Source organism: Dermacentor silvarum, chromosome 11 (assembly GCF_013339745.2).
Source record: "Dermacentor silvarum isolate Dsil-2018 chromosome 11, BIME_Dsil_1.4, whole genome shotgun sequence".
Taxonomy (NCBI): domain Eukaryota; kingdom Metazoa; phylum Arthropoda; class Arachnida; order Ixodida; family Ixodidae; genus Dermacentor; species Dermacentor silvarum.
In genome coordinates this window covers 65,266,193-65,286,973 of record NC_051164.1, presented here as the reverse complement: position 1 = coordinate 65,286,973, position 20,781 = coordinate 65,266,193, and the positions used below count along the sequence as shown (strand labels likewise).

The 20,781-nt window shown below is 46.5% G+C and overlaps 1 protein-coding gene and 1 non-coding gene across 3 annotated transcripts; one reads left to right on the top strand and one right to left on the bottom strand.

The window, feature by feature from the left end:
- The first annotated feature begins 943 nt into the window (after positions 1–943).
- Positions 944–1,105, top strand: LOC119434168 (U1 spliceosomal RNA). The gene has a single exon (XR_005188564.1). It is a non-coding gene; the product is annotated as a U1 spliceosomal RNA (small nuclear RNA).
- A 5,777-nt stretch (positions 1,106–6,882) lies between these two features.
- Positions 6,883–14,267, bottom strand: LOC125941390 (uncharacterized). Of its 2 annotated transcripts, none has more exons than XM_049658526.1 (5): positions 14,151–14,267; positions 11,011–11,089; positions 10,812–10,904; positions 10,560–10,684; positions 6,883–9,063 (listed from the first exon to the last, which is right to left on the bottom strand). In XM_049658526.1, the coding sequence occupies exons 1-5, from the start codon at positions 14,253–14,255 to the stop codon at positions 8,866–8,868; spliced, it is 600 nt and encodes a 199-aa protein (XP_049514483.1). In that variant the 5' UTR covers positions 14,256–14,267; the 3' UTR covers positions 6,883–8,865. The 2 variants fall into 2 exon arrangements, with proteins under 2 accessions (XP_049514483.1, XP_049514484.1); XM_049658527.1 differs by having other exon boundaries at positions 11,011–11,086.
- Between the last annotated feature and the right edge of the window lie 6,514 nt (positions 14,268–20,781).

The following is a 20,781-nucleotide window of genomic DNA, read 5'->3' as shown; positions in this document are numbered from 1 at the left end:
CTCGCATCAATACAAACTAAGCCGCGAAAACACAGCGCGCGGCGGTCTCTGTCCCCGGCGCAGTAGGCTTTCAAGATACAGCAGCCCGGGCGGGCGTGCATGGCCGCCCAGAGTAGAAACCGTCCCCCTACCTCCCTCCCCCCCCGGAGCCTTGCGCGCGACGGAAGACGGCGTGCTTCCTCACCCCTTTCCTCCCTTCCGTGCGCGATCTTGAGCCGCGATCACCTGTTCACCCTCGCGTGCTTTCACTCGCACATACAGCGCGCGGCGACGCTTTTATCGTCCTTGAACTTTATACGGAACCTCACGGCGACACCGACTGCAGAAATGCGCCTGGAGTGTCCACATATTTGCTATCGCAATAATAAAACAGTTCGTTTTCCCCTTAACTACATATGAGCCGGCAGTACAGGATAGAACTCTCAACTTGCTTTCGCGGCTGCGATTAGTAGTTAAATAAAACACTACGCGCCGTTAATGCAACTAATTAAATACTGGGACCTTAAGGGGGTGCCAGAATCACGATTTGATTATGAGGCACGTCATAGTGATAATCCGGATACATTTTCATCTACGGGGGTTCCTAATCAAAGTGGACAAATGTATTTTTTTTTTTTTTGCATTTTGCGCCATCAAAATGCGGCCGCCAAGTCCGGGAGCTGTTCATTGAAGCAACCGCGGCAGGTAGCATGGCAGGCAAAAACAGCCCGCCTACTTTCTGACACATTTCCTCGCATAAGTACTCACCTGCAGCTCAGACTGGAAAACAATTCTCGAATTTAATTTATAGGTTTGTGGGCACGATGCTCTTCTGTCAAAAAAGTCGCCTAAAAGAGTTTTCGCAATATTGCTGCGTTCCCAGATTAACTCGATAATGACTTGCCTACCTGTGCCACATGCCATTGTTCCAGGCATGGCCTCGTTTCCCAAGCACTATCACTGCATACTTACCTGGTGCTGGGTCGGCGGTGATCACTGAGGCCGCGGCCCCGTGCTGAGGCCATACCATTGCACTGCGGTTGGCTGAAGCACGCCACTTCCCCAAGTCGGGGTAGCTGGAGCATGTAATTTTTGGTAGTGGGGCTTGGCGTTCGCGCCAGCCCCCATTACTTAATTCTAAAGACAGATTTAGTGTGCCATTAAGCACGTTTGTGTTCCCAGACATATAGCGGAAGGTTCTGTGGCAGCACAGCCAACGGCTACGGAGCGGAAGTGCACTTGTATTAGTGCGCTCCTGCATGTAGTCTGCAAATGTGCACATCAGTACACTACGCAGCATAAAACTCGCCGTGCTCGGCGTGCGCGCCAGCCCCAATTACGAAATCCAAAGAAAGATAATGTAGATGGCTAAGTGGACAGCGGTCATATTAAGTCTCGTTCCATTTCTCACGAACACGTCAAAGTAGACAGCATCGAAGTCAAGAACAATGCACGCTACTTTCCGGTCTTAACAAGATGCCGACTGAGCAGGAGGCTTGGAAACTCGACGGGAAGGTCGTCTGTGCACACGAAAGCGTAGACACACTTTTCTATACCCTTAACGTAAATCAGTGTTTTTTATAGGTTCGCAGGCGTATATACTTCAAAAACAGAAATAATGTGTGCTTTTCTCAACCTTACTTTTGTCGCCGCGAGGTGGCGTCACGTCGCAGAAGCGTCTTCCAGACGGCTCGAAACGCGTTCCATTACTTGGCCTCGAAGCTGTCTCGGCTGACTCCTTAGATGTCTGCGCAGACTGTCTCCGAAGCTGGCCAGAATTGGAACACACCCATGGTGCGGCACTAAACACGTTTTGTGTTCCCGGATCTATAGCGGGCGACAACTTGCTGTGGCAGCACAGCCAAAGCTAAGAAGCCGAAACAAACTTTTGGTAGAGCGCTCCTGATGTAGTCCGCAAATGTGAACATCTGTAGACTACAGGGCTTATACCATCTATACTTTATTTTCTTATTATATGTATATCTCATCTTTCAGTCGACCTTCAAATTCCTTGAGCGAAAACGCGTTGACTACACGAACGGTACAAAAACTATCATCATCAATGGCTCATAGCCCTGTAAGCAAGCAAGATGGAATATAAAGCGAATTAAGAAGGATTATTAAGCAAATTGAGATGGATGACTAAGCGAATTAAGTGGGTGACTCAAGCGAGTTAAAGTAGGCCAAAGCATAATTGAGCATGAGTGGATGACAAAGCAAATTAGGAGGAATTAAAATGAATTATGGGTAATCAAAGCAAAGTAAGAAGAATGAAAATGAATTAGGAAGGAGGACAAATCGCTCAAAGAGGAATCAAACTGAATTAAGATGAATCGATGCGATTTCAGTGGAATCAAAATGAATTCATAGCAATAAAAGTGAATGAAGTCAAAATAAATGTAGATTACTAAGCGAATTAAGAGGAATCAAATTGAATTAAGAAGGAAGAGGAAGCAGAATTGTAGTAATCAGAGCGAATGAGAATAATAATAAGTGAATTAAGATGAATCAAAGCGAATTAAGAGGAATGTCAAAGCGAATTAGGCGGAATCAAAGCGAATGAAGAGGGATGACAAAGCTATTAAAGTCGATGAATCAGCGAAATATGGTGGCTAATTACCGTGGTTAATTTAACTGGCTGATTAATGCATGGGCACGTGGGCTTTCGCCTTCAAATCGTCTTAAGCATAACATAGGAAACCCTGTGACTTTTTGTTGGCTTTTCGGTGTTCACATCTAGTTATCCTCGTTATTTAAACAAAGTTGACGTCGCTCGGCATGCTCGTAAGCTCATCTGAATGTAGCTATGAGGAGCATATCATGACAGCGATGTTTTTGCGGAATGTTTAATTTGGCTGCATACGAAAAGTGCTGTGTAGCGCGAAACTGATACCATTACACCAAAAGCGTCGCTGGTCGCGATGGCCAACCACCTCGAAGCCGGCAACCTGGCCGTCTTCCGCGAGTCCGTCAGCTGTGCAAACCCAACTTCGATTACCAACTGTGCGTAAAAGAAACGGCCCCTTTCATAAATTCCATGGCATACAGGGTCGGTATTCTCGGTTGTTCACTGTCGCGAATGTAATCAGTAATTATTTTTACAGGATATTGCGCGTAGTACTGGAAGCGGTCGCGTGTTCGGGCGACAGTGCTCCTGGCGCTTTGCGGTGACAGCGTTTAACATCGGAAATGCAATCACCTTCGGAAAGTTTGCTTATAGCACCAGACGTCTCCCATCCCATCTCTACTGAGTGACCGGCACCCCACACTTCACGCCCATACACTTTCTGCCACTTTAACACTGCTATTGCTTGCGCATTAAAAATGTTGCAAGTCGATTCAAACTGTAGTGGAAGCACCGAGCTGGGGGTAAGAATGCAGTGTACGAAGCATGTAATTGACTGCGGGAGCCGTGTTGAAGCGAAAGTGCTTGATAGACGCCATGGTTCAATCGCCTTCCAACTTTTTTTGTCTGCAGGCATAGCGACGTCTGGTACTCTCTGCACGTTTTAATGAGATTATAGGATTCTTCATCTGTCCACGCACTTTGAGTCTATCTATCCACCTAGCCTCTTACGCCGACCCCGTGACCTGAATTGTCTACTAGCTTAGGCAATTGAGTATGCGGTCGTGATGTCGTCGTGATCATTCCATCATCGTCATTCAAGTTTCGTCATCGGACTCTCCAGATGTCGCTGTCGTGCTATTATGACGTAACATCATCGTCATCATTTTAAAAACGTCATCCCATTGTCATGCAACCGCCGTCATACCACCTTTGTTGTTCATTTGACATCATTCCTCATCTAGCTGTCATTCTATCCTAATCATTTTCTCGTCATTCAGTCGTGATTCAGGCGCCTTTTAATGCCATCGTCGTTCATTAGTCGTCATACCTTCGTCGTTATGGCGTTGTGACCTTTTCATTGTCGTTATTCCAGATTCATCTTTCGACCTTTGCCATACTTTTGTCGACACGCCATCACCGTCACACAGTAGTCGTCAGCATATTGCCGTCATCCTGCCGTCAGCTTCACGCTGGTCGTTGTTATATGATGTCACTGTTTCAGAGTCCTCATCCCATTGCATGAAGTCATGATCACGTTATAGTACCGCTTTCGTCGCTCCATCGTCGATACTGCGTTTTCGTCGCGCTGTCATGGTCGTGGATGACACTGGCGAACAAGTGTCATGGCAAATCGGACAGATCCCTGATACAGCGTATGTCGAATGCAGTTTAGAGAATGGAAAGCTCTGAATGGCACGTTCCTTTGTCGCCTTGTGTCGACCTCCAAGCACAGGGGACCGATGGTGTAGGGCAACTCCAGCCCGAACCCTCCGAAGAGATACTTCCTGCCACCGGGTAAGGTCACGGGCAAGAAAGCAGACATGAAGGCGCTTGTGCCCCGTCGGAGGCTAGACTTCAGTGCTTGGTGGAGAGCGCGGAGGTCTAATAGGTGTCTTAGATGGGGGCAGGCGACCGAGCTAGTTGGTCTGTCATGTCGCTGAAACGATTGCAACCATGTTCCTGTGCTCATTGCCCCTAAATGCTAAGGTGTGAGGGCTTGTGGATTCCGTGGATTTCGGGACGGATTTGTAGGGTTCTTGTTACTTCTTGAAGGTGTTTTACTGCACTAAATGAGTGTGTGATTTTGCGCTGTCCTCATGTTTGGTATTGTATCAATTCGGTTAATGTCATCGTGTATGGCTTGGAATTTACAAGCAGTAAGGGGTCGGCGTTTCTGTCTCGTAAGTGACGGAAGATCCACTTGAGGGGTGAGACTGAAGTGAATTACTTCTTATTATCTTTTGGCGGAGAAGGAGTGCAATGCCTACGACGCAAAGGATTAAACGCGGCAAGACCGAGTTTAAAAATGTGAACTTCACACTTTTATTTTTTCTGATCATCAATTGAACCTTGAAATATTTTTTCGGCTAGACTATGTCAACTAGGCTAGCATTCTATATTCAATTTATGCCTTCTGGATTTTTTTGTGTTGCAAGAAAAAATTATAACTTAGCAGTTTTACTCGCTTTTTCCGGTGCCAAAATCACTGGAACTATTCAAATATTACAAAAGTCGGCTTTTTGGCAGTCACACCACTTGATTTTCTTGCCATACACACCATTTGAACGACTGCATTATACAATGTGCCTTTGACAATTTTGATTGGTGCCTTCTAGCTCAGCTGCAGAAGAAATATTCGCAAAAATGGCTTTTGGGAAGGAAAATAAACGTCGTGAATGAGTTTTGAACTCCAACAAACATGTGCAAATTGTTTCGACTGATGAAACATGTTCCACTTGTTTATGTGGTGATGCTCGAAAAAAAGCTCGTTGGTTTGGCGTGGAATGACCCTGCTGCAAAGTGCCTGCTACTGCATCCTGAGCGTACTTTCTAAAGCGCTCGCTAGATGGCTATCAGTGGCGCTTCTATATGCCGTGACCACGAGCTCAGCAGTGCATCGTCATAGCCACTAAGCGGGTAGCATGGCAGATAAATCTAGCACGCTAAGTTTCTGACTTTTGCTCCATATATTGTCACTTACAGTTCAGACTGCAAAAATTACTCAAATTCAATTTAGAGGTATGTGAAAACGATGTCTTTCTGTCAGAAAGGTCACCTTAAATAGCTTTCGCTACTTTGATGCCTCCCTAGATTAATTGCAATTGACTTGCCCACCTGTACCACATGCCATCATTTCAGACATGGCACCGTTTTCCGACTGATAGCTGCATACTTAGCTGAGCTGGTGCTTGGTCGGCGGTGATGGAGGCCATGGCCATGCAGAGGCCCCTCTATTGCACTGCGGGTTGGATGAAGCGCGCCACTTCCCCAAGTCGGCGTAGCTGGAGCATGTCATTTTTGGCAGGCCCTCTTTACGAAAATCAAAACATACGTATGCTATGTAGTAAACCCGTTAAAGAAACAGCAGGTGCTGGCCCGACGATGATTTAGGGTCCCCGTGTTTCTGCGCTCTTCTTTCAGATGGTGTGCTTTAATTTATGCCTCTAGTAAAAATACCGTCTGGTGGCACAGAGCTGTTGAAGAGCGGAGTTGGGAGCATGGACACACTTTTGTGCAGTAAAGCCCACTTTCGTTACATTGTAAACGAAACTTCGTAAAATTCACCTTTCTGACTGACATTTTTTGCATATCTTGCTTTATGTGATCGTCACAATCATCTCCACGTGATGTTGGGAGCATACACTTTCTTCTGTGCAGGGAACCCCACTTTTATTGTTGTGCGGCAGGAATTTGTGCGGCATCTACGAGATTAGAGTGATTTCATTTTTCCTGCCCATTTGCAGTTTTGCTATATAGGGCACTTGGCGGCCTCGAATCCTGTCAGCTTCTAATGTCAACAATGTGGTGCTGTAGCTGCGTCGTCCCTGTTGGCATTGACGTCGTCTATGCTTTCGCCCTTGTTTATCACCAGCCATTCGCAGCCCATCGTCTATAGTGGGTATGTGCCTTGTTTTGGCGGTTCCCGTCAGTGTTACAGAATGGACGGACAGGGAAAACCCAATTGCGAGCTCTTAACTGCAGTCGTCGTTTAAACATAGCTAGGGTTCAGCCTGCGGTGGGCTCATTAGTGAGGCAGCCGTTGTAGTCTGCACAGAATGAAAGAAATTATGAAGCTGACAAACATTTTGTCACTAATGCACTTCATGGATGCAATTACGTTGAATAAATTGCCCACAAAAACAAAAATTACATTAAATGATTCGGCATTACTTGTTTTGTATTCTGATTCATATAGCAGTTTCCCTTCCCGAGTGTACTGCCCTCTAGCGCCACATTTCACCCGAAATTATAACAGTGCCATTTTGCAAGACAGACCACACGACCCCAGTCATTGTGACCGTGCATTGTAGCACACCATCAAACTTCACGTAAAATTCACTTTATTGTGGACGTAGCTCGAAGCGTAACGTTGTAAGAGTCACCACGCTGGTGTTCACAGTAAGATTATGGTCAAACACTCCATGTAACACACTGGCGCTTTCGTGATGTATTCGTAAAAATGACACACAAAGCAGGACTAACGTCGCATATGCATCTATGCTTAAAACTGCATTAAGAGAAAGCATTAGCTCGGCCGGAAGCTCCTATTTAAACAGATGGGAACAGATAAATAAGTTTTATCGGCGACAGGCACGCAGAATTTGATGAGGTTTATTCCATTTATTGAGGAAAGTTAAAATGCAGCGACTAAGTATATTTATTTAAGCCGTCCATTTTTTATTAAAAATTGTTAGAATTTCACAACTTCAAAAAATTTCAAGAAACGATACTGTCATGTTTACAACTCTGTAACTCAGTAGTGAAACACAATACCACAATTTTGTAAACTGCAACTAATAAGGCATCCAGAGCGAACAAAAACTGATGTATAATTATACCCGAACAGAAATATACGAGTAATTTATGTTTGCGATTTTCGCAATATCTATGTAAATCTCGTAACAAATTCTTGTCCCCTGTAAATAAATTATCTAATGCCTCCGATTTAGATGCACTGACCGACGTAGCTTGCAGAACTGTGATATCTGTCTTTAGTGCACAGTTACAAAATTGTAAACGCTCTGCTTCATTTTTCTTACTTTTTTTACTTTTTAAGTGGTATATTTTTGCAAAATATTCCAGGCTCTCATTCGAAATTCTGCTTACTGAATTCACAAGAATTTAAGTTTCTCTCGTAAAATGCAACAACACTCATTCACACCGGTCCAGGGTGTGTGTCATAAAAGCATTTCTGCGTTTTACATCTACTTCAATAGACGGCACCGGAGTTGGCCACACACTAAAGCTTCCTTTTAAAGGCACATAGTTGAGTCTCTTACAAATGTATTGCTGAGCCAGCATTCCTATACAAAACACGTATATCACAGAATCACAATATCACAGCAAGTAGAACCTCTCTCGCGTATCAGGTACAGCGAAGCACTTGACAGATACAGCTTCTCATATTCAACGTTACGTGCAAGCAGTGGCTGAGATGTCATATTAATCAAAAACATATATTCTTATGCCGCCAGCCTCAATCGCTTCATATAACACACAAAATGGTTCTCTCATTCGTGACGCAGAAAGGCTGCATTCGCTGAATTATCACAGATGCCTGACTAGACTAATTAATACTTCAATGTATGGAAAAGATGGCATGAGTCCGTTGAACACAATGCGACAGACAATGTCTCTCCGCCCACAGGTCACTTGTTGCTAGGTGAATAAGGTGACATATCTGAAAACAAATTTTCACAGATGTGTCCAACGGTGATTAAGCGCATGAAAAAGTACCATAAAGCCATGCTCTCTCTTAGTGGTCGATAATAAAGACGACGTTCGTAGTTGCGATCGCCTGACAAGAAAATAAACAGCCGTTCGCTCTGAGCTGAAAGCATTGCCGTTTCCTCTCGCGACAATATAAAAAAATTGATTATTGTTGAAAATTGGCTTAACAACAAATATCCTAATGAACATAGTTGGAATTTAAGGGGAAATTTTGACTCCTAGGTGAAAAAAAAACATTACATCCTGATTCATTCAGGTATGGTGCTGAAAACGTGCGCTTTTTTAATCTCCTTTTAATAGCTATAAGGCTGATCTTACTGTATTTCTTGCCTCGGGAAGAAGCTGACGACAGACTGTTCAGTGAGATCTGAAAAGGTTTATCGCAATCTTTTTTCCAGAAAGTTGTGCAAATGAAACTTGCACAAATGTGGAACACAATAATTTTAACGAAAGTGAACCTCATATTGAATATAAACACATAAAATTGTACATATCTACACGTTTTCAGCACCGTCACGCAAATAATAAAGATTTTTTAAATGTTTGTCCTCAGAATCAACTCTCTCCTTAAGGCATTTAAATTGCAACTACTGCAGTCTTCTTGCAGCGGCCCTTTCTTGCATGAACGAGGCCAGCAACGGCGAAAGCTGACCCACGTGACGGAGCATATCTGCCAGTTGTTCAGACTGTCTCTCTGCGGCTGCTGCCATCCGTTCGGCTGCCACAGCCTGCCGTACCGAGGCACTGGCCATCTGGGTCACGCCCTCAAGGACGCCACGAAGTAGCTAGAAAGGAAATCAATATATCAACAGGCAATTTTCCCCATTCAGACAAACACCAACTGATGGAAATAGCCTTTCTATCTATGCTGATCTCCGTTTGCACACGTTCATAAAAAACGCTGTCGCTGTTTCTGCAGCTTAAACATGTCAGTAGACAGTTTTAGAATAGGGGCTCCAAACGTCTTGGGGCCCCAGAGAAATAGCGTAGAAGCCACTGCGCATGCGCGAGACGCAAACTGCGCATGGTTTTTGCGTCGGACACGCTATTTCACTGATTTAGCGGGAGACCCTAAAGCTTTGCGTCAACAAACATGGCGACACCCTTCGAAGCGACGGCTTTAACCTACAGCACCAAACAGGGCTCGATTGGTAGTAACGCGTGAAGTTCGTCAGCTAGGAGAAGTGACTACCGTTATCCCTTTCTCTCAACAAACCTGTGTAACGAAGATTGATTCATTATACGCCGCTGATTCCGAATTCGATTGTTGATTTCGTGGCTCATAGGCCTAACACGGATTAACTTGGCCTGTGAAGCCACGTAAATTTGGTTACTCAAAACTAAGCGCAACAAACTGCTTGCTTCTAATAGAATAACTTCTATTTTGTAATTAAACCCGAAAACACGAAAGTCAAAATTACTCTTACCATAAAATGGTACATTTTATTTTAACACTTATAGTAGCTTTTCTTTGACTCCGTAGCGGCGCTGCAAGCGCAAGACGCTATCCGCAAACGCAAAGCCCTATTCTAAAGATCTTCACTCATGCATGCCCCAAAGCTATAACACCCGCAAATCTCTTTGGGGCCGCAAACTTATTGGTCCCTATTCTAAAACTCTCTAGCAACATAAACACGCTGTTATAAATGTTTAGCTCTTGTGTGAGTCCGTGTTTTTCTCAGAATCCTTCAAGAAATATGCGAACATCGTATGCAATTCGTAAACTACCACATGGCTGAGAGTCTGACGCAATGGCATGTTGGTGAGTTATGTATTGTGAACTAGCAAGCAACGAAGACGTATATCTATGTTTTTAAAAAATGAGAATAACAACCTGTTATAGATTTCTAATATGCCGTGTAGAACTAAATGGCTCAATCAGCACAATATCGCGTCGTGTCAAATCGTGTTACCCTTAGTTCTCAACCCTTCAAGCTTTTCTATTTTGTTTTCCTTTTTTTCTGTATTATCGCAACAAACCTCACTGCAGACGTGTACTGGGTACATAGAAGAGTTTGCTGACGCGGTGACTTGTAGCGATGCAGCATGTTCTCTAGTCCATCCAGTTATGACCTATTCGCGAAATCGGTACTGTCAGTGATGATATTGCATTAAGCTGTTCTTTGAGATTGATGGCACGTTTCCATCCTTACGATCACGTCCGCGAGCCCATATCACTTAGCATAGCCCGTAAAAAGTCCGGAGGAAAAAAAGCACTAAGCCTGTGTCCATTGTCAATATGTACGCTGCATGATAGAGGCAGAGACAAGAAAGCACGCACTTTGTTTGTCTCTGCATTTTGTGCCGCAGTTCTTGCGCAGTCCTCGGCGACACGTTCTAAGAGGGGTCCGTGGTTCGACACACGACGGGGACTGCGGCACCGGCGTTGCGCTCCTTGGGACTGGCCTGGAAAAAATGAGCACGCTACGCACACACCTACCAAACATACGAAAATTATGCCAACGAGGCAGTGTGTTCCTCCTGTGAAGAGGAAAGCCAGTTCAACAAAGCTACAACGTTTGAGCCCACTTACTGGTTTCAGCAGAGCTGGGGCCAGGAGTCCGCTCATCTAGTGGGCTCTGGGTCTGGCTGTCGGCCTGTTGCAGGTGTTCTGCGCCTATATTGACTGTAAAAAGCAGATTCACTCAATGGTTAGTAGCGTTTCTGTTCTTCAATGCTCCTTAAGCTTCACGAAAAGAGAAGGCAAAGGGGAGGGTCAAAGTTCAGCTTACTTTCACTTGAAAGGCCGCTGGCGACGTCTGGCTTTGTGTCCACCGACAAGCTTGCCACAAACACGTCCAATCCGCCCTGCTTCATGTACAAGATACGCAGAAGCAATTTTCAGAAGTTTGCCTGACAGGCTGCAGTGAATATATGCGAATAACCTAGTGCTTTAAACGACCGCGCACAGGTATTCACCTGAAATGTTAGCAGTAGCTCGTGCTGTAGATACCAGCCCCACAAAAAAAAAAATATCTATCCGTAACATTGCCTACGCAATACAGCACACACAACGCGTTGCCAAAAACACGATTACACTTGGCGACTTTTCTTGGCACTGCTTTGAAAGCCATGGAACCAAAACGCAGCGTCTCCCTACGTGCTACGAGAGAGTTCCGAAAATTTATTGAATAATTTTCACATTTGCCTAGCTTACAAATTCTAAATGGGTTGTTAATACGTTAACATTGGTTTGAGAAGTTGCATATAATATAACATCAATTTGCACTTTATTATAGAATTTCATTCCGTTTTTTTTTTTTTTTTTTTTTTTTTTCGCTCACTGGACACTACCCCGTTTTCTACTAGCCTGTCCTGTACATTAAATAAATCAGTACTCTACTATGCTCTACTGTACTACTTACTGTACACGCCCCACCTCTGTACTGCGCAGTACCCAGGTGGGGCGCGTTTGTCGCCGAACGCCTACAGTAAATACATCAGACTAATAGGAACCTTTGATGAGAACGTAGTTCTCACAAACATATTAGCCCTGGGATATGGCATTTTCGGCGGTAAATAAATAAATAAATAAATATGTGCTATAATACAACCAAGGCTGTACTCCGGAGGTTGTGAAGATAGGCAGTGGGCGTACACAGCGTGTAATGAAAACCGAAAGTAGAACCGAAATCAGCTGCCAGCTGCCGGACTACTTGACGGAGCAACACGATTGTGCGGAAGCTCCGCCCCCCCTAACCTTGCTGCACTGTGCACACTGCCAGCCAAGGATGTCATATACTTAAACTTCTGGAGTGGAGGTGGCTCTCCAAAAGTGAAGCCGGTCAACGCCATCTTGCTAGAGGCAAGAAGCCCGAACCGCTGTAGCGGCCGTTGCATAGCACATCGTATGTTTGTCGTGTTCAGGCCCATAGCAAGGAACGTTTTTTGAGGGAGGGGGGGTCACTTGCTGTGTTTGCCTTGACTATTTGAGGAAAGCACCTGTTTTTCAGTAATTATTTATGGCAAAGATCAACAGTTCGGGAGTTTAAAGGACAGAATTGCTATACCGCTAAAGCATGCATTAACGCCCCGCAGCGACCACATAGCTTCCTGATAGTGGCATCTACAGTGTACTAGAACTCTTCTAGTACACTGTAGTGGCATCAAACGTATTTCGTGATGCGCCTAAAGCGCTGGGCAGCAACAAAACTGGAATGTCTGCGGCCAACGAAGCAGGCGACCAAACACGCAGCACGCGTTAGACAGACAAGCACAGCATTACAGCGCAGACACAGTATATGCTGAAAGCCAAATGCTGCAATTTATCGTCTCAAAAGGGCCGACGGGTCATTTTGGATGCGCCACGGCAACGGGACAGCACTGACGATAAACCACCACGGTAGACGCACGTGTACACACTGATGACTAGCAGACGACGCCAGTTGCAATCCACCCTAAGCGTGGTCGGCGTGGTGACGACTGCGACTCAGCCCGATCTCGCAGGGAATCGTGTGCAGCAGAAGTATCAAGAGCATGCAGTGCGTTATTTATTTTTTTTTTTGCTACACTACGTGCCTCTCGCCAATGTGTTATGAAAAGAATAAGACAGTGTGTGTGTGTGTGTGTGTGTGTGTGTGTGTGTGTGTGTGTGTGTGTGTGTGTGTGTGTGTGTGTGTGTGTGTGTGTGTGTGTGTGTGTGTGTGTGTGTGTGTGTGTGTGTGTGTGTGTGTGTGCGTGCGTGCGTGCGTGCGTGCGTGCGTGCGTGCGTGCGTGCGTGCGTGCGTGCGTGCGTGCGTGCGTGTGTGCGTGCGTGCGTGTGTGTGCGTGCGTGTGTGTGTGTGTGGTGTGTGTGTGTGTGTGTGTGTGTGTGTGTGTGTGTGCGTGTGCGTGTGCGTGTGTGAAACAACACCCAAACGGGTGTTGTTTCATAGTAAAACCCTAGCTGTGACACAGCACTTTCGATCGAAAGTCCGAGCCGGTTCGATGGTGATCGGAAGTGCCCATGTAACTTTGGTTGTAACTCGAGCGTTTTGTAAATGACAGCTCTCGTTTCAACCTTTAAAACTCTTCATAGGAGAGTAACAGCAGCTTAGTTCTCCAATCAGTATTTATTCATTATTGGCACTCTAAAAGTATAATTTAGAAATACAAACTTCGATCAGATCAATGTCAGACTGTATCTATCGCGTTATCTTTGTTCTTTCAAACATCCGCAGATATATGAGCAGTCAGTAAAAAACAGAGTTCGTTAATTGTTCTTTTTTATTATTATTATTACCGCAGTGTATAGAAATTTCTATGTCCTGTTTCAGTTGTCTAAGAATACGTGATCAAGGCATTCGACCGAGATGGGAAGCCCGCACAGAAATGGCCTCGTGCCCGGGCAGTCTTGATGCATCAGCGGCGCGTGAATCTTGCACACCGGCGTGTACCACTCCTTAATGTCGCCATCACGGCTCTTGCATCCGACCTAAGCGCAAGTTTTCCTTCTAAATCTCCACATTGAGCAGAATAATGTTCCACATCTCCCGACGACACACAGCGTTCAGCAAACGGCGCTTGTTAGACGCCGCTGGCTACGTTTTCGCGACCGAGCGTAGGACCGAGCAATGGTACTTTCGTTTTCGCGTCGGAGACCAGGGATGTTCAAAGCGCGCGCCACGCCGGTAGCGCCACCTCCATTCAGTTGCACAAACCGCATGCTGCGCGCGGTTGGCCGCACCAAGAGGCGGCGCTGGCCGCACTCTTTCGCCTTTCGCAATATGGCCGCCGCCGGCTTGACTCCCTCCCGAGTGGCTGGCACTACCGGCTACCACTCCAGATGTTTTATACGACCGCCCTAAAGCCCCTACCGGCCTCCTTAGCAGCGCCGTGGCACTGTTCTTTGCCGTTTAGCACCCGCGCTAACATTAAAACACAAATACATCACCTCGTCGAGCGGCTGCGACAGAAGCTCGCTCACGCCAGTCACCGCGGAGGTATGGTAGGCGGAGTTGCCGACCAACTGCAGGATGCGGCCGCCAACGCCGAACATCAGGCGGCTTGAACCGCTGCAAGTTCGAACGGCGTTGTAAACACGACGAGCAACGGATATGTCGCACTCACCTTGCGGACGCTTGCGGCGGCATGACGGCGGGATTGAAACACCTCCTTGCGCCAGAAAGCCTGCCATCCCCCGAACCGACTTCTTCGACGGGCCCTCCGCGTTCAGCGCGGCAGTGATTTGTTCCCACAGCTCGCTCTTGCGTTCCGCGGTAACCTCCGCGCTGGGCACGCGGGACGTTGTCACGAGGTACGCATGCTCCTCCATGAATGCGACCAGCAATTCCCGTTGGCTTCGCGAGACGTGCGGGCCCAGTCTTACGTTTTTGTGGGACGACATTACGGTGAAACGGACGATCGCGCGCGCCGGCAAAGGAAACGAAAAATGTCGGGGAGATCCGCCCGGAACCCCTCCTGTAAGTGCGTTCCACGAGAGTCTGGGGGCTGCTCGCTTTTTCGAACGTTCAGTTGCCCTCTCGTGATTCGTCGGCGCAGCGCTTTCGTCAGCGGCCGCCCTTGCGTAGGGGCGGGACCACGAAATGCGGCACGTCACGCTCCTGTAATTCAACCGATTTTGTCGTCTGCTAGGGCGTGGAACGGGCGACGAGATCGTTCACTTTGCTGTTCGTTTTGGAATTAATGGACGTTGCGCTCGTATCTCGTCGCACGGCATCGCTCGCCCAGACTCAGTGATTGGCGTCGCGGGAAGAGGCGTTCCACCGCCACTTCTGCGATCGCCTAGCATTCTCGGTAGGTCTTCAGCGAGCCAGTGGCCTTATGACGTAGAAGGTCTTTTGTGCTCTCCGGTTTTTCTGAACCGGCCGTGTTTGAAGCCCTTGGCAACTCGCCGTTGTTTTACTTCTGGCTAGGGTCTGTTTTTCACCGTTAATCCCTCGGCGCAAGACGTCCTTGCAGTGTACGACGCGAGTCTCATTCGCGTCTCCAAGCGGCTTTACCACGTTTCTGTTATCGCGCGACAGTGCGCGCTATCGCGCTATCAAGCAACGCATTCTTGAACGCAGCAGAACCGTAGTGCTTTCCTGAAAGACGCGCCCGCTGTGCATCAGTTTGTAGGCGCGCTAGTAGATTATTTTGGCACGTTCTTAAATTTACCTCCTCGACATAAGCGCATTTGTAAAATTCGATGACGCGTCTATGCATAAGCAGCCAGAGTCAAGTGCCCTTTATTCGATTTCGCAACCGACGACAGTGCTCGCTGCATTCGTTGTGATTCGAGTGTTGGTTGTCGTTGTGGGAACAACTTCCACCTTCAGGACAACGTGACATTATCAATGGCGAAGTCGTCGGTCAGCGATGCTATACACGAAGTGGCCGAAAGGGTATAGTAACATGTGATTTTTGTCACAGCAGCCCCTTGTCTGCAACAAGAAGCTACGCAAGAAATTTTAGATGCATAGCATCTTACGCTTCGGGCTATGTCACTCCCTGGCTCCCTCCATCCGCCGCGCGGCATCCACACCCCCTACTGCGCATGCGCATCCTCCTCCTCTCCTCTTGGCATTCCTCCTCTCCGACGCTCCTCTCCTCTCCGGATTGCGCAACGAATGGCAACACCTGCGGCTCCGCGCGCGATAATGCGAAGCAGCTTAGGTTAGAAGCGCGACTGTAGGCGCCCCAGAGGCACCGGCAACAGTCACCAACGCCGCGCGCGTTCGGTGCGGACGCGGGCAAAACGCCGACGGCGTCGACAACAGCTCTGCACGTTGCTGGTGCTGCTGCATGTCCAAGTTTATACAGCTGATCAAACTACCTTGAGTTGACCCCATGGCTGCTTCGCATACTACTCAGGGTTCCCCTACGGGAAGATGGTGTAATTTTTTATCATGTTGCTTCACGCCCGCTTCTTGTAAATGATCGCATACAGCAATATTCTAGTAAACTAAACCATGGTACTGCGTGGCGCGAAGAGGATAAGCGGATGAATAAACTTCTCGGTAATTGAAATAGTACATAGACATATTCTCGACATGTATATATATATATATATATATATATATATATATATATATATATGAGGAAAGCGTATTCCTGCACTTTTGCTGCTACTTGCGTATCTCTCGCTCTTTAGGAGGAGGTTGTTGGAAGCGCAGTCGAGGACGGCAGAAAGTCAGGTGGGCTGATGAGGTTAGGAAATTCGCAGGCGCAAGTTGGAATACGCTAGCGCAAGACAGGGGTAATTGGAGATCGCAGGGAGAGGCCTTCGTCCTGCAGTGGACATAAATATAGGCTGATGATGATGATGATGATGATGATGATGATGATGATGATGTTAACCATAAAGACGGTGTATTGATTCAACCTTAGACTTTGTAGCGTGAGTATACAGCTATAAGATATCTGACACAGGCGTGCCTCTCATATAGTAGGCAAGGTATAACAGCGATAGCGGCAAAGTACGAGGGTGCAAACATTCGGGATTTCGAATAAAACGACGCGAAGCTCACCGCTTTTCAAGAACGAGCCTGGCGGAGGCACGTGTGGTCACTTCAGGGGATTGTGCCACCGGGCTGGAGACGGCAACGGCCAGGCTTCGGAGGTATTAGGGGCTCGTGTTCTGGCGGGACTCTGTCGCTGGTGGCTTCGGAAGGCTCCCATTCCCAATGGCACCAGCTGCCTTGGAGGACAAAGGTTTCTTCGGAAAGCGCCGGCAAGGCCCCGTGCAAGCTATAGGGATCGAGCAACAACTCGCAGCGTTCAGCTATAATATCGATGTGTACTGCAATTCTATAGTACACTCTAGGTGGAACCAGCCCCAGGTGGACCAGTGGGCTTTCGGAGAGAAGGAATCACGGCAATGATTGAGAATGTGAACAACAGTGTTGGAGAAAGGACATTTCGCCTATATATACTCAGACTGAATCGGGTAGACTGGGAAGCAAAGACCAATATAATCTTCAATGTGCCAGCAGGTGAAATGAAACATAGAAGTCTCATTTGCATTTCAGATCGTATTCGATTCCATAATTAACTAGTAAATGTGATCTAATAGTCGTTTCTGTTCGAATGTAACTCATAACAGCACTTTGAAGTCTCGACGGCGAGTGACCGAGGTAAATGAGGGCTGTCCTGAATTATTCTGCTGCTGGAGATTCGTGGCTGTTGCGCAGAGGCGCGCCATTCCCTGATCGAATTAACGCACGGGGGTTAATAACTTCTGCTTAACAAGTTCCTAACAAGTTGTCGATCATTTAACGCAATCGCCCCACTTTGGTGCAGCTGGTAAATCTGCTAACTCAAATCAGGCAAGATTTTTTTTTTTTTATTTGAGTATCACCATGTTTGCACCATTAAAACTGAGTGGTGCATGCTGTAGCACACTTATATCTTCTTCAACGAACAAAGCAGATCTATAATTATATCTACGTGTATGTGAGGCATGCTGTTCCTTTTAATTGCTTCATTACTATCGTTATGATAGTGCACCGAGTGACTGAAAGCAGTGGTTTATAATAAATTAAGCTGATCAGTTCAGCGGACGTACGGTTGGGAACGGCATTAGATATGCAGGTTTGAAATATATGGTAAGCATAACCCGTTTTTCTGAGAAATCACACTTGAGAATACGAGTGTGATGTTATGTTCGTTATGTTCACACCCCTAGAAAAAAGCCGAAGTGCACAGCTACGTTCTTTTCTTTGTTATTAGTTTTTTTAATGAACAAATTACGGGGTTTACGTGCTACAGTACCAATATATACGCCAGGTTTTACCATTTCACCCCCATTGAATTCCGCGGCCTGGATTGAACCCGCGAGCTCCAGTTCTATAGCGCTACGACATACTATGCCATAGCCTCCTCGATAACTCTGTGCCTGTCAAACGGCGCTCGATCGGCCGTCGCTTTCCCCTCTCCCTATTGGTCGTTTCCACCGAGAGATGGCGCCACCGACGTTGACTAGCTCATGACTCCTGCCGTGTGCCCGCGTCTCCGTCTCTCCGCTACCTCCGCTGGGATCGCAAGTCGGGTGCATTGTTTTTGTCGGTTTTTCTCGTGCAGTACGGTCAAACCTCGCAACGTTGGTGCGGTCCACGCATTTTAAACCTTCTTGGGTGATCGTGGACCTGAGCTTAACGCTGAGCGACCGGGATTGCTAGATGCTTTTGACGTGCGATCACGTTATTAAAAAAAAGAAAGAAAAAAACCTTCGAAGAGGCCACGCTCTTTCACAGACATCATGTGCGGGTAAAGCACCGTGAACTTCTTCACGTGGATACATATGTAACTTCGAGCAACGCATATATAGTGATAGAAGCGCCCTCGGGATTTTGTATGTCTGAACTGTTTGCATCTCGGGGTTTTGTATGTCTGAGCTGCATGCATCGTTCAACAAAGCGTTTGCAATAAAATATTTGCTCGCGTATTGCTTATTCAAGGCATGCGGCGCTTTTTCTATAGGTCCTCAAATATTTGTTTCTATTTTTCCTGGTCGCCAAGGCACACGGACGTGGTAGAAAGTGCAAAGGTTTCTGGGTATAAATATTCACGTCGGCCACAACGCTCATCTGGTGCAAAAGAACTTGGGGAAAGCTTGTCTGAAAGTCGTAAAAATAGTATGCTACTAACGTGCGCCGAGGCCCGAAGGACGGCTCACTATAAGAATGAAGGAAGAAGAAGAAGGACGGCTCACTATAGAGCAGCGTTGCAAGCAGTGTTTGACAAGATATAGCTGCAAGAACGCTTGCGACTTGCGTATTCTCTTCACTTTACTACGATAACTAAGAGCGTATTAACCACAATAAACAAACTCGGGCTTTTTTTTTTTTTTTTTTTTTTTTTTTTGCTACGTGCGACGCGCAATCCACTTTGACGCTGCAGTTGCTGCAAGTGCGCTCGCACTTTCACAGACTGTATTCGAGACACTACCATGGTGCTCTACAGCGTTATAAACAGGGCTCTGGTCACCCAGTGGATCGTTGTTCCACCATCGCATCAATTAAAACAGTCGGCGTCGCGCCCGCCGCGCAGACGGGAGGCCCGGTGGCACTCTACGTCGGTGGCGCCCTCAGTGAAATGAGCGGCGGCAGTTTGCAACTCTGCCGACGGCGCCTCCCTATTGTTCTCTCGGCGTCTTGACAGGCACAGAGTTTATCGAGGAGGCTATGGCTAAGCTTGTCTAAGGACAAATTTAGGCAGAGCAGCTCTTGGCACTAAAGTTACTTCACAAATAACTGGTTCATTCAAAGCTAAACATGCAGCATATCTATTGAAGTATCCAGGAGGAAGTTTCTCCTTACCAACAAAGGCAGCGCAAAACCACGGTTCCAGGTTCTTTCTAGCTGTCATTGCATCACTAGCATGACGACAGTGAAGTCAAACCCATTAACCACTCTTTTACAAGTATTTCAACCATGTTTGTTTTATACCCCAGTCACAGGGAGCACTTTTGATTGCAATCAAGCCCGATCAGGATTGAATTTCTGAATTGCCATTGGCTCATTTGCACAAGCTGTGGAAGGAAGTCAGTCGCACTCGAGAAATTTGACTCCAATCCCCACTGAAAGTGGCCCGTGTGACCGGGGTATTAAAAGGTATATGCTATCACAACTATTATCTAAAATAATAGCCACTGCAAATATTATTTTAAAGCTAGTGATTACCAGCGAGCCAATGCCGACAATGGGTGGCTAGCCTTTACCCTCATTTACTAAACGGCATACATTTCCACAAGCATTTGACTACAGCCATTAAGGATGTGTTCCATCCAATAATCCAAAATACCTTCATAATTATTTCCTACTGTGTGCCTCTGTGTGTTTGAACGGTTTACTCCCACTAATTATCATTACTGGAAATTTAAATGACTAATTATTGCTCTATACAACCAAACATAGACACAGTCTCGAACTCGCAGTTCTTTAGCTCATTTGTTACATCCCTGAATGTATAATTTCGTTGCTGCTTCATCATGTTTTGTCATGCAAGTGCCCACTTCCTGTCTACTGCCTTCTGGGCCTCAATGGCAAAAACAGATGGCAAGAGCTTTGTCCAGTGGCCCATGGTGAGAGACTCGGACACAGGTCACCTTTTAATAATTTGAAAATGTTTTATTATACAGAACAATAATCCCATCTCCTTAAGCGACACATTGCCCCACATCCTTCATACCTTTTTCTATGCATCCAAATCAATGGCACCTAAAAGAAAATGCTAGCTCAGCGCCAAAAATTTTTGTTTTACAAGTGTGAATGACTGGAGCTCTCCTGGGCAGACAGCTGCACAAAGGCAGCAAGTGCACAAAACGAGATATCCACTTAACTGCTCAAGCTGTGTTCTCTTTAAAAGAGTACACTACTCAAAGGCACGGGCCAGCCATATGCTTGAGGACGAATTGAACTGAATGAATGCAATAGTGACAAACACTCTAGAACCAATGTGGCATGTTTGTGATGCCATATTGACAGTTCTCAGACACAGGAGCCCGTGCCTTCGGCAAGCTGAATTACGAATGCGCCCTTCAACCATGCCACGAATGAGAGCTTCAGGAGCTAGACTTGGGC